The sequence below is a fragment of the Cebus imitator genome, unplaced genomic scaffold (genome assembly GCF_001604975.1).
Source record: "Cebus imitator isolate Cc_AM_T3 unplaced genomic scaffold, Cebus_imitator-1.0 Scaffold134, whole genome shotgun sequence".
Taxonomy (NCBI): domain Eukaryota; kingdom Metazoa; phylum Chordata; class Mammalia; order Primates; family Cebidae; genus Cebus; species Cebus imitator.
This window is the reverse complement of record NW_016107449.1, coordinates 1,603,002-1,613,770: the sequence shown is the minus strand read 5'-3', so window position 1 is coordinate 1,613,770 and position 10,769 is coordinate 1,603,002. Positions and strand designations below refer to the sequence as shown.

At 53.6% G+C, this 10,769-nt stretch overlaps 1 protein-coding gene across 1 annotated transcript; it reads right to left on the bottom strand.

Moving 5' to 3' along the window:
- Positions 1-841: 841 nt before the first annotated feature.
- On the bottom strand, positions 842-5,390 carry CST5 (cystatin D). Its single transcript, XM_017541447.2, has 3 exons — positions 5,094-5,390; positions 2,418-2,531; positions 842-1,163 (listed from the first exon to the last, which is right to left on the bottom strand). The coding sequence occupies exons 1-3, from the start codon at positions 5,376-5,378 to the stop codon at positions 1,080-1,082; spliced, it is 483 nt and encodes a 160-aa protein (XP_017396936.1). The 5' UTR covers positions 5,379-5,390; the 3' UTR covers positions 842-1,079.
- Positions 5,391-10,769: the final 5,379 nt, after the last annotated feature.

The following is a 10,769-nucleotide window of genomic DNA, read 5'->3' as shown; positions in this document are numbered from 1 at the left end:
AGATGTCTTTTATTAATTGAAACATCCCCCTTGGAAAAAAACAGACCACTGCATGCCAGTCCCATTTGCGTTTTAACTTCTCTATCCCTAATATTAAGTTTGACGTGAGGACTTTTTAAAACTTCAAGTCCAGAGAATGGGTCGGTGGGTGTGAATTGCCAAAACCTTCCTAGGGCACGCTCGCCTATCCTGGAGCACACCCTCCCAGGACGGATGACAGCCGGCGCTGCTTTCTCTGTGTGATCTTGCCCATGTCCGATCTGGTTGGCATTTCTCCCCATCAGTCTACACACACACACACACACACACACACACACACACACACTCTTTTGGACTTTGTTTCCATGTAAGGGCCCAGTCTCCTGAGGAAAGAAGCACACATCCATTGCTATGTATTTAGTGTCTAGGGGACTGGAGGAGAGAAGCTGAGTCCCTGGAGTCTGCTCAGCTCTGCAGGCACAGATGGAATCCACAGCCTGGCCAGCTCCTCCAAGGCCTGGCCCCTGCCTGTGGACACAGCCAGCCCCTCCTCCTGGTGTCACCAGGAGCTCAGACCAAAGCAGCAGCCCAGCTCTTCCGGGGCAGCAGCCTGGGCGCCCGTCTCTCCCTGACCCCTCACCAGGGGCTGCTGCGGTTGAAGGCCTGGGTTCTCAGCCCCTGGCTGCTCTGCCTGTTCGGAGGCTTAGGTCTCCTAAAGTGGCAGCAGCTCCTCAGATGGCCTTGCTGTGGCCGCGTCAGCTCCCAGATGCTCCTCTAATCTGCACAGCAGCAGAACAAGGAGGCTTTGTGGAAACCCCGCCTGTGTGCACATGCCCAGACAGCCAAGAACTCAGAGGGAGGCGATGCTACTGTTTTATTGCAGGAGGTGGGGGGGTGGGGTGTGCGGGGCACACAGGGGCTGTGGGAAGCAAGAAGGAAGGGGGGAGGGTAGCGCCCCCTGCCGAGCAACAAAGGCCTCCTGTCACCTTCTCTGTATCCTGCTGCAGGAGCATGGGGGAGACCTTCCCCAGGGCGGGGGTCACCAGTCCAGGGGTGGGAGACTACAGAGGTGGTCGGTGCGGCTGGCCTGGCACAGACCCCTAGACTTTTCGGCACTTGTAGCTCACCATGGAAATTTTATCCTCCCAAGGAACTTCGTAGATCTGGAAAGAGCAGAACTCCTCCTGTGAAAAGAGAGAGAGAATCCGTGTGGGTTACATTTAAAGCAAAAGATGCCCAGGAACAGGACATCAGAATGGGGGTGAGAATGGATGGAGATGAGACACTGGGCCCCCCCACCGACCCACCCCTGCCAAGTTCCTGGGCACCAAGCCCAGCTGGACAATGACTGTTTGATTGCCCCTCCCAAGGCTCCAAGTCTCCGGGTGGCACTGGGCCCTCACCCAGCCTACAGGATTCCTGCCCCAGCACAGTTCTGTGAGGAGCAGCCTGTGCAAGGCCTCGGGAGACCCAAGGGTGCAGGCAGGGGGAGGCGGCTCACTGCCCCCAGCTCCTTCCACCTCCAGCACCCAGGCCAGCACCAAGAGGGGATGGAGGGAAGAACCCAGGGAACGGGAAGTTGCAACTCAAATTTCCCAAGGTGACGAGGAGATGACAAGGCAGTGTTGTGGCTCTCCCCTGAGCAGAGACCTGAGGAGAAATCCCAGGTCCTTGGAGAGGCTGGTGTTGGGTGAGGTGGGGCAGGTCCAGGGTTTCTCAGCTCAGAGGCATTTAATTCCCTCTAATAGGCGCAGTTTGGCTGTGGCTACTGGCAGGGGCCTGCGGCTGGGATTAGACAGAGCCCCGTCTCTCTTCCCAGATCCCAGCACTGCACCTGCCTCTTCCTAGAACCCAGCCCGGCACCTGCCTCCTCTAGCCCAGCAGGCAACACCCCAAAGCACACAGGGTGGAGCTCCCACTACCCCCATTCCCAAGCTAAAGCCTGCTTAGCAAATCAGATTCATCACCCCGCCCTACACCACTCCGACTGCACACACATAAGCATCTACATAAGCTCACACCAACCGTCACCCACAAGAATCTATATGTGAACCCATAGACTCCACACATCCACACACATGTGCACACACACTCCTGTGCACCTTCCTCATGTGTGTACACACACACACCTTTCCACATGCATACTCACATGTGCATACCACCCCACACATACATTCACTCGCACACAAAACTCCGTATGCACAAATGCATTTTTTCACTTCACAATACACATCTGCACGTGTGTGCCAAACACACATGCATCTTCCTATGCACATGAACACATCCTTGCATGCGTGGCTCTGCAGAGATCTGCACACTTGCACACGTACCCTCCTGAATGTGTGCAGGAGTACAGGCACACACTCACACTCACACACGCATACATGCACACACAGCTCTGCCGTGCTTGATGCCCCTGACCCACATCAGGCACATACCTCTTTCAGATCTGGCTGGTCATTGAAGGGACAGTTGTCCAAGTTGGGCTGGGACTTGGTGCATGTGGTTCTAGCGAACTTCACGTTGAAGAAATAGTTCACCCCACCCACGATCTACAAGTAAGGAAGAGCAGGAGGCAGGGACAGCACGCTGTCAGTTTCATGCACACACAGGCACTTCACTGTGACTGAGTCACTGGGCTTGCCTGGGGCTTCATGCTGCCCACACTGTCACCCAAAAGGCACATGAGCCACTGGCAGGGGTACCGTGTCCCAGGTCTCCCTGGTAACTTCTTTTCTCTGAGTAACTCAAACAAAGTGTGTCATGCATCCCAGTAGGAGGAGAAGCAGGAGCAGGGCAGATGAAGCCAGGACCTAAAACCCCCTTCACTGGGCTCAGGAACGGAAGGCACAGCTCTGGGCAGCCAGCCAGGGTGGGACAAAGCAACAGTCCTTGTGCCAGGTGTGCAGGGCGGGGTCTAAGCTCCAAGAGAATGCTCCTTCCCACAGCAAAGGATTAACTGAATTCTGCTACCTGTGCTCAGGGGGCAGGGACACTGCAGCCATCCCAGGAAGGTTGTCACCTGAATGCCAGGAGCTAACTTCCAGCTCATTCAGCCCAGAGAGCACCTCATTCCCTCTATTTACCCAGATTTATTTACAGCTCATTTACAGCAGGAAATAAGAGGCTTCACATACTTGGATGTTTTAGGCCAACAAGAAAGAGACTGCCTCCCTAGTGCCCACATTCCAGGTGTGACTTTGGTGGCAGTTTGATTTCTAAAGTGAGTCACACACCTGCATGTCTCACAGTTGTGACTTCAGAAGAAAACTGAATCCTTTCTCTGCACAGTGCCACCCCCAGACGTGACCTGTCACAACTGTGGCAAAGCATGCAATGAATGTGGAAAGTAAAAAGTCCTCATCAGAGTTTCCTTTCTTGTTAAAGAATAAAGAATAAATGTTAGAAATAGTTTATTTTAAAGACTAACTTCCTTCAAAGCCTCCGTGTGTGTGTGTGTGTGTGCTAATAACTCTTTGTTAAGCCCTATCCTATGTAGCTGTTAGACAAGAAACATAAATACACTCTATGTCCTTGTACTTTAACCAGCGTATTTGCTCTGAACATGCCCAGGCCGGTCCCAGCTCGCAGCCCATGCCTCCTCCTTGTTTAGAAATTCTATTACCTTTCTAAGTCCCTGCACAAGCGACTTCCTCTTTTCCTTTGCTCTACATTGCTTTTACCTATTTAAGAAAGTTGTAAGTTGTCAGCCAATCAAGTTTAGCTTAGACTGTGAAGTCCAGCTCCCACCAGCAAAGATAAGACACAGTGGTAAAGACCCAGTGTGTAAAAGATGAATATTCCTGCCTTTCCTTTGTTCAGTGTGCTCTTGTGGCAAGATTACTGACGAGTAGCACCCTTTCTGCAGAAAGTAAAATTGCCTTACTGATAAAACATTTTGTCTAAATGTGAATTTTTCCTTGTAGCACCTAAGAACAAACATTTTATCTCTAGCAATGAGGGACTCTGGGACTGGGGTGCTAGGCCTTGCCCTGTGGAACCACGTGCAAGTCCAGTGATCCCTCACTGCTCCTCTAACACAGGCTCCAGGGCCCAACAATCTACATCATTCTGTGCTTCACTGCAAGTGAGTGTCACACTGGAGCGGGAGGCACAGGTCACACACCACAGCACCAGGGAGTGCTCCTCATGTGCAGGGAGAGAGCTGCAGGAGGAGAAACATGCTGGTCCGGACTCCCATGACTTTCCAGGAGAAGGTGGAGGAGCTCTAAAGGCCGGCAGTCCACACAGCCCTGTGATCGCTGTGTTACTGTTTGCTGCTCTGCCACTGGACATAGGACATGCTGGGCCCTGTAGCCCTGCTGAAGCTCCCTCCTGACCTGAGCCCTCCTCTCCTCTGCTGCTTTTTCCTGGAGTGCAGCACCTGCAAGTCAGCCCCCAAGGGCCATCCATCCCCCATCTTCCAAGACCAATTTTATCTCGTGTCTCCAGTCACAAAAAGAAAATTTGGCATTCCTTAGAGACTTAACAAGATGCAGTAAAGTCAAGCACTTCCAAGAGCTGACCCATCAGTCCGCCCTTGTTCAGGTGACTGCTGTCCTCATCTGGCTGAGGTCTAATTCTGCATCAGCTGACAAAGGCAGAGTCAGGTGTGCTATCCCTGAGCAGGAATTCAGCGACCCTGGGCTATAAGGGGTGGTCAGCCAGCCTGAGGGTGAAGGCCACCAGTCCTAAGGGGCGGTGCCCAGGGTTTCACTTGAAGAGAGAAGCAGGACTCTGCAAGACAGGGACCAGGCTCCCATATGGCCCCTGTGGAGAGGACTCAGGGAGGAAGATGAGCCTCATGGCCTGGATCTCATCCTGAGCAGCGCCAAGCCCACCCGGAGTTGGTACAGTCCCATCTGCACTTGCTGGACCCTGGCAAATGTCAACATCATGGCACAGACACAGCAGCTGCTACAGGTTAAAGGAGGCCGAGGGGACAGAACAGGGCTGAACTCATGCCCTCATGTCCTGGGAGAGACCTAGGGCATGAAGGCCGGCAGTGGACAGTCAGGGAAAGCTGAATGAGTCTAAGCTTTAGATAATGTTGATTTGGGGGGAATGCTCTCGGGGGTGGGACTTAGGACCCCTGGGGTGGGGGCAGCACCCACCTGCTTTTGGGCAGCCATCACCTGCCGGGGGCGGCTGTAGGACTCCTCCTTACTGTCCTTGTTGTATTCACTAATGGCGAAGTCCAGGGCACGCTGCACACTCTTGTCATTGAGGTCTGCTGCATGGACGCCACCTGATACGGCCGTCCCAGATTGGACTGAGGCAATCCCGGCCAGGGCCATCATCAAGACAGTCAGCAGCAGCAGTGGGGTGTTCAGGGGCCAGGCCATGGTCTGCTGGGACACAGAGCAAGGAGCTGGAGCTCCCTGAGAGCAAAGAAGCATGAGCCTGAGGCAGGAAGCCCAGGCCAGAAGGCAGTTGTGCTTTTATCCTACTTGGGTGCACCAACCCCACCTGCTCCCTGGCCCTGCCCCTGGCTTCTCCCCCTCTTTCTACCCCTCCTCCTCTGTCTGCATGTCCCTTTCCATCCCAACCACTTCCCTCTCTCCCTAAGTTCCCTTTGCTCCTCCCACACCTCCTTCTCCTCCTCCTCCTCACTCCTGTCCTCACTGCAAACTCCCCCCAGCCCTGCCCCTCTTCCCCAGTGCTCAAAAGCTTGGCTCACCCTGGGCTCCAGAGAGGTGACACTGCTCCCCGGGCTGCAAAACCTGATGACTGCCTATTTCCTCAGGAAGGAGAGAAATACAGGGCTCGGCCTCCTAAGGCTTCAGATGTGAGGGGCTTCCAAGAGCACATGGTCACGGTCTGGGAATTCCTGGAGCAGGTAGCCTGTTTCAGAAGCTCCGGGATGACCTTGCCCATGCACTGATCTAGGGAACTTCTTTGCCAAACATACAGTCATTAACTTTTGGGAAAAGGTCATCGGGTTCTCTTGTCATAACTCGTCATTATTCTTCAGCAAACAAGCCTGTCACCAGCTTCCGCTTGCACCAGGCAGTCTGGACAGTGGAGCCATGGACATGATATTGCAGAGCTGCTGCCCAGCAGAGATGGGACAAAAACCCAGGAGCAACTTAAAACTTTCTGGGAGACACAGTTGAAAAGGTTAAAAGGTACAGCTGAAAGTCATTTTAGTATTTCGACGTTAACCTAATATGTCCAAGATACTTTCAACACATAAGAACTATTCTTAAGGAGCTAGTAAACATTCTTTTGTTTCTGTGTAATGTCTTGAAGTTCCCTGTGTATTTTTTACAGTTAGACCAAGTGTCATTTGGACTGGCCCCATTTCAAGTGCCCTGTTGCCACCAGTGGCTGCTGGTGTCTGTGGGACTGCATAGCCCAGCCCCTTAGGTTATGTGGGAGGACAGGAGTGGTCATCGATAATTTAGATTAGGGAATTATAGTAGTTCAGTGAGACAGAGATGGGTGCCACTGGACCCTGGTCAGGGAGGTCTCTGTGAGACTGGACAGGTTGAGAAGCCCCAGGCAGCGGGGAACAGCCAGTGCAAAGCCCTGAGGTGGGGCTGGGCAGGCCTGCTCCAAGAGGAAGCTCCTGCACGGGGTGTAAGCAGGGAAGGGAACGACCTGGAATCTCACCATAACTGTGGGTGAGCCGGGTGGAAGGTGCAGGGAGACCCCCGTGGTGGTGTCAGGAGAGGGATCAGCAGCCGCAGGATGAATGTGGGAGCCCACGGGCCTCTCTTGTTCCTCCTCTCTAGGAGCCATGCTGCCGGCACTGGTCCTCTGTGCACTGCTTGGAAAACTCGTGTAACATTTTAAAAATCACTTTGAATAAGGTAGAATTTATATACAATAAAATGCCTAATTGTATGTGTCTGACCCGAGAGATTTCATAAATGCATACACCCGAGTCACCACTTTGTCCAGACCCGTAACTCCTGCCTTGCCCCACATGCTGTCCTGCTGCCTCTGCAGCCCACCCTCGTGCCCACCCCACCCTAGCAGCCCCCATCCAGCCCTGTAGACTCCTTTGTCACCTGTCCTTTGCTTCCCAGGAATGAGTCCTGCAGTCCGAGCCCCGGGGCGTCTTTGTCCTTTGCTCAGCCTGGCTTTCCAGCAGCCCCCGAGTTGCTTCGTTGCCGGGATTGTGAGTTCTCCTTCTCCCCAGACTGAGGACGTGGCCAGCTGGGTGCCCTGTGGGCGGTCAGAGCCCCGAGCTTGGGAGGCTGCCGGCCTGGGCTGGAATGTGACTCCAGGAGTGGGGAGTGGGGAGGGGCTCTGAGCAGACAGCTGCTCCCCGTGTTCTCTCAACCCCACCCTCCAGGCCTGAAGGTGACCCTGTGGCAGATGCCCTTATGGTGAGGTGGCAGGCTTGACCAGAAACACCCGGAAACCCTGGGCCTTTGCAGGGCACCCAGAGGACTCTCCTGGGAGTGGTGGAGGTGAGGGTTGGCCAGCGTCAGCCCAGACCCGCTGTGATCCTGGGGCTCGGCCATGGCTGGGCTGGATCGGCAGGAACTCAACAGTGGAAACAACATTACTGATGGGTTCATGTTCAGTGTTAGAATTGGGGACCTTGTTACCCAAGGCCCAGTGGTCTTCTTACCCCACTGTGAATCCAGCACCCCTAGAAAAACCATGCACCCCACCAGACACAGCAGGTGTCCCAGGCATGGTGTTTACTGCTGGGAGACGGAGGGAAGATCTTCAAACAGTGATGCACATGATGCCTCCTATGAGACAGGAAAGTGGGGAGGAGATCCCCAGACAGGGAAAGAGAGGACAGCCCCTGGCCAAGTGCTTGTGAGCAGAATGGTCACCTCCCAAGTGTAGGAGTTGGGTCTCCTCTGTGGCTCCCACCTTCCCTGGCCACTGGGGCTGGAGTCTCAGGAGGATGTGTTGTGCAGAGGGTAAGCTGATACACACACAAATCTCTCCTGTGTCTTGTCGTTAGGAAGAAGGTGCAGGTCATCCACATAACACATGTGTGGTGGCGGGTGGAGTGTGGGGTGGGGGCTGGAGTGCTGGCCTGCTTTCCTGTATAGGATGCCACCACCAGTGGTCATCCTCTGCAGGACACTGGAGCGAGCCATGGGGGGGGTCAACGGGCCTGACACAGTGACCACTGTAATCTCAGTGGAACAGACCCCCGTGTAAGACATTCTCAGGAGCCACAAGAGATGCATCCAGTATGGGTGATGGGAAGTGGAAGGTTAGGGTAGATGGACAGCTGCTCCAGCTGCTGGGTGACTTTGGGCAAATGTTTTGCCTTCCCTGTGTGTCATGTATATGGAAAGGTGAGGTGCTTTGTAAGTGGTAGTGTCTGGTGGTTCAAAACCTGCAAGATGTGTTTGATTCTGCAGTGACGCTTAAGCGTGGATGAAATTTACAGTAGCTCAGTGTTATACCATACCTTACAGCGACCCTTGAGACTGAGGCAGGAGGATCTCTTGAGCCCAGGTGTTCCAGACCACACTGTGCAACACAGTGAGATCCCTTCTCAAAAAAAAGAAGAAAAGATGGAGCCATAGTTCCCATAGCCTACAGCCCCAAGGATGGGCCAGCAGGGACCCAGAGAGAAGCAGTAGACCCAGGACCAAGCCTGGGGCCTCCAGCACCCTTATAACCTGGAGGAGTCCAGCTGCCCAGGAGTGATCATGTTTCCCTTCTGCCGGGAGATGAAAGAAAAAGCTGTGTTCTCCCAGGCTGCATGTGTTTCTTGATCCCATGACTGAATTATTAGAGTGAGAAATTAGGTGAGTGACAGAAGTTCTCTGTAATAAATAAACAATAAAGGGGAACACCAAACAACTTATGGTCAATAAATACCTAAGGACATAAACATCACCTGAAGTAAAATTGGTTGAATCAAGTTGGCCAGGAGTTGAGATTTTGCACATCCAGGTTTGGAGCAACTAACAATCAGTGTCCATGATGGGCGTTGAGACTGAGCTGCCACAGGAGTTGGTGGCTTCTTAAAGGCGAAGCCCAGAGCCTCCTTTACGGAGTGCTGGGCGTTCTCTGGGGTCAAGTTTGTCCGTTACACACCTTTCCTCCTTCCCTCTCCCTGCTCCCAACTGTGGGGGATGTGGGATGCCCCCGGCCTACTGTCCGCCATTACCATCAGATTGTAAGCATCTGAGCTCTGATGGGGATGATGCCATGTTATTATGAATCGTGATACTCACCAGGAAGCAGGCCAGAAGCCCCTGCAGGAGAAGGGGGGTGCAGAGCCCAGCATCTGAGGTCTGATAGTTTGGCCCTCTATGGGGGGAAGAGAATCCTTGGGCAGTTTAGGCTCAGGGATCAAGCTGTAAGCAGTTCTTAGGATTTTAGATTACAGTGTTGCTATTTATTTTCTCAAGAAGTCCATTCTTCTGAGCAGAGCAGTGACTGGAGAACCACAGCCAAGTGGAGAGGACAGGGAGAGGTCGGGCTGGGAACTTGGGCTGCTGGCTGGTACATCCACGGACTTCCCCGACTCCCTGGTCACAGCCTGCAGGGGCCTGGCCCAGAAGAAAACAATGGCTCTGAAGGAGAAAGCAATCCCCCTGGCATCTCTGGGTCATCAGAGTTTTTTCCTCATCCCCATCTGGGTCACCGCTGGAACTTCCCTGTCACTGTTTGTGTAACCTTAAATATCATTTCCTTCAGCAGAGTGCAGTGACTGTGGAGAGTGGATCCTGTTCCTGCCTGGGATCCTGTTGAACTCAATCCCTGGGTGCTGGAGCTGGAGCCAGGGGCCATCACGACAGGCCTGCCCCCTCCTGTGGCCCTGCCTACCCTCTCCTCCTGTTACAGAGGAACTGGATGAAGCCACAAGACTCTCTCTAATGAACCTTCTAGGCGCCTCTGAGCCTTCTTCTCCACTAGGCCTCAACCTTGCTCTCCAGCGCCTACCTGCCAGGTCTGCATTGCCCAGTTTTAGAAAAGAATCCTGCTAAATCATTCTAGGGAGAATGCTGCTCTTTTTGGCATCTGATCACCGTTGACGTCTGATCAACTCCTCACCTTTGACGTCTAAGGCCGTGTCCTGCCTTTAGCAAGAATCCTGTTTGGTCAGTTCAGCCAGAAACCCCTGCCTTTGAGGTCTCTGCTTAGTAATTTTTTCCTCACATTTTGCCACACCCTGCTCCTTGGCTATAAATCCCCCCTTGCTCTTTTCCTATTTGGACTTGAGTTCAGTCTACCTTATTGTGAGAGTGTTGACCCTATTGCAATTGCCTTGAGTTATCTCAACCAAGGCCAGCCTTCCAGCAGTGAAGTGCCTCACCCCCCTGTCCATGACATCATCACGGACTTCTTGCAGGCACCACCAGTTCTGCATGTCTGTTGCTACAATCATCATTTTGCCCACAGACCTGTCCCCCATGGAGACCATCTAGTGTAGGTTGGATTCGGAAGGAAAGGGCTGCCCTCCATGTGTCCCATGGCAGTTGCAGACACCAGCAGAAACCACAAGTCTATGGAGGAGGAGATTTGCCCTCTCTGGACCCCACATGGGTGGACCGTGGCTCTGCTGGGAGAGGTGCTCAGATCATCCTGTGCTCGTCAGTCACCTGCCGCTGCATCAGAAGCCACCCGGAATCTTCCTGACTGAAAGCCACAGGATGCATGGATTCTCACACCTCTGGAGCAGTCAGAGGCTCCTCTGCTGGTCTTGCTGGGTTCACTGGGGGGCGGCATTCAGGTGGGGTAAGCTGGGAACGTGCTCAGCAGGAACGGTGGGCATCTGCTTCCAGCCGACCTGTCATCCTCAAGAAGGTGAGAGGACACTTTTACGTGAATGCTGTCCACGATTGCATTTCAGG

Excerpts from the sequence above, each read along its gene's own strand:
- CST5 (XM_017541447.2), bottom strand. The coding sequence starts at position 5,378 with ATGCTTCTTTGCTCTCAGGGAGCTCCAGCTCCTTGCTCTGTGTCCCAG. Across the intron at positions 2,532-5,093 it reads TGATGGCTGCCCAAAAGCAG|ATCGTGGGTGGGGTGAACTA; the intron begins GTGGGTGCTGCC and ends CCTTACTTGTAG. Across the intron at positions 1,164-2,417 it reads ACCAGCCAGATCTGAAAGAG|GAGGAGTTCTGCTCTTTCCA; the intron begins GTATGTGCCTGA and ends CTCTTTTCACAG.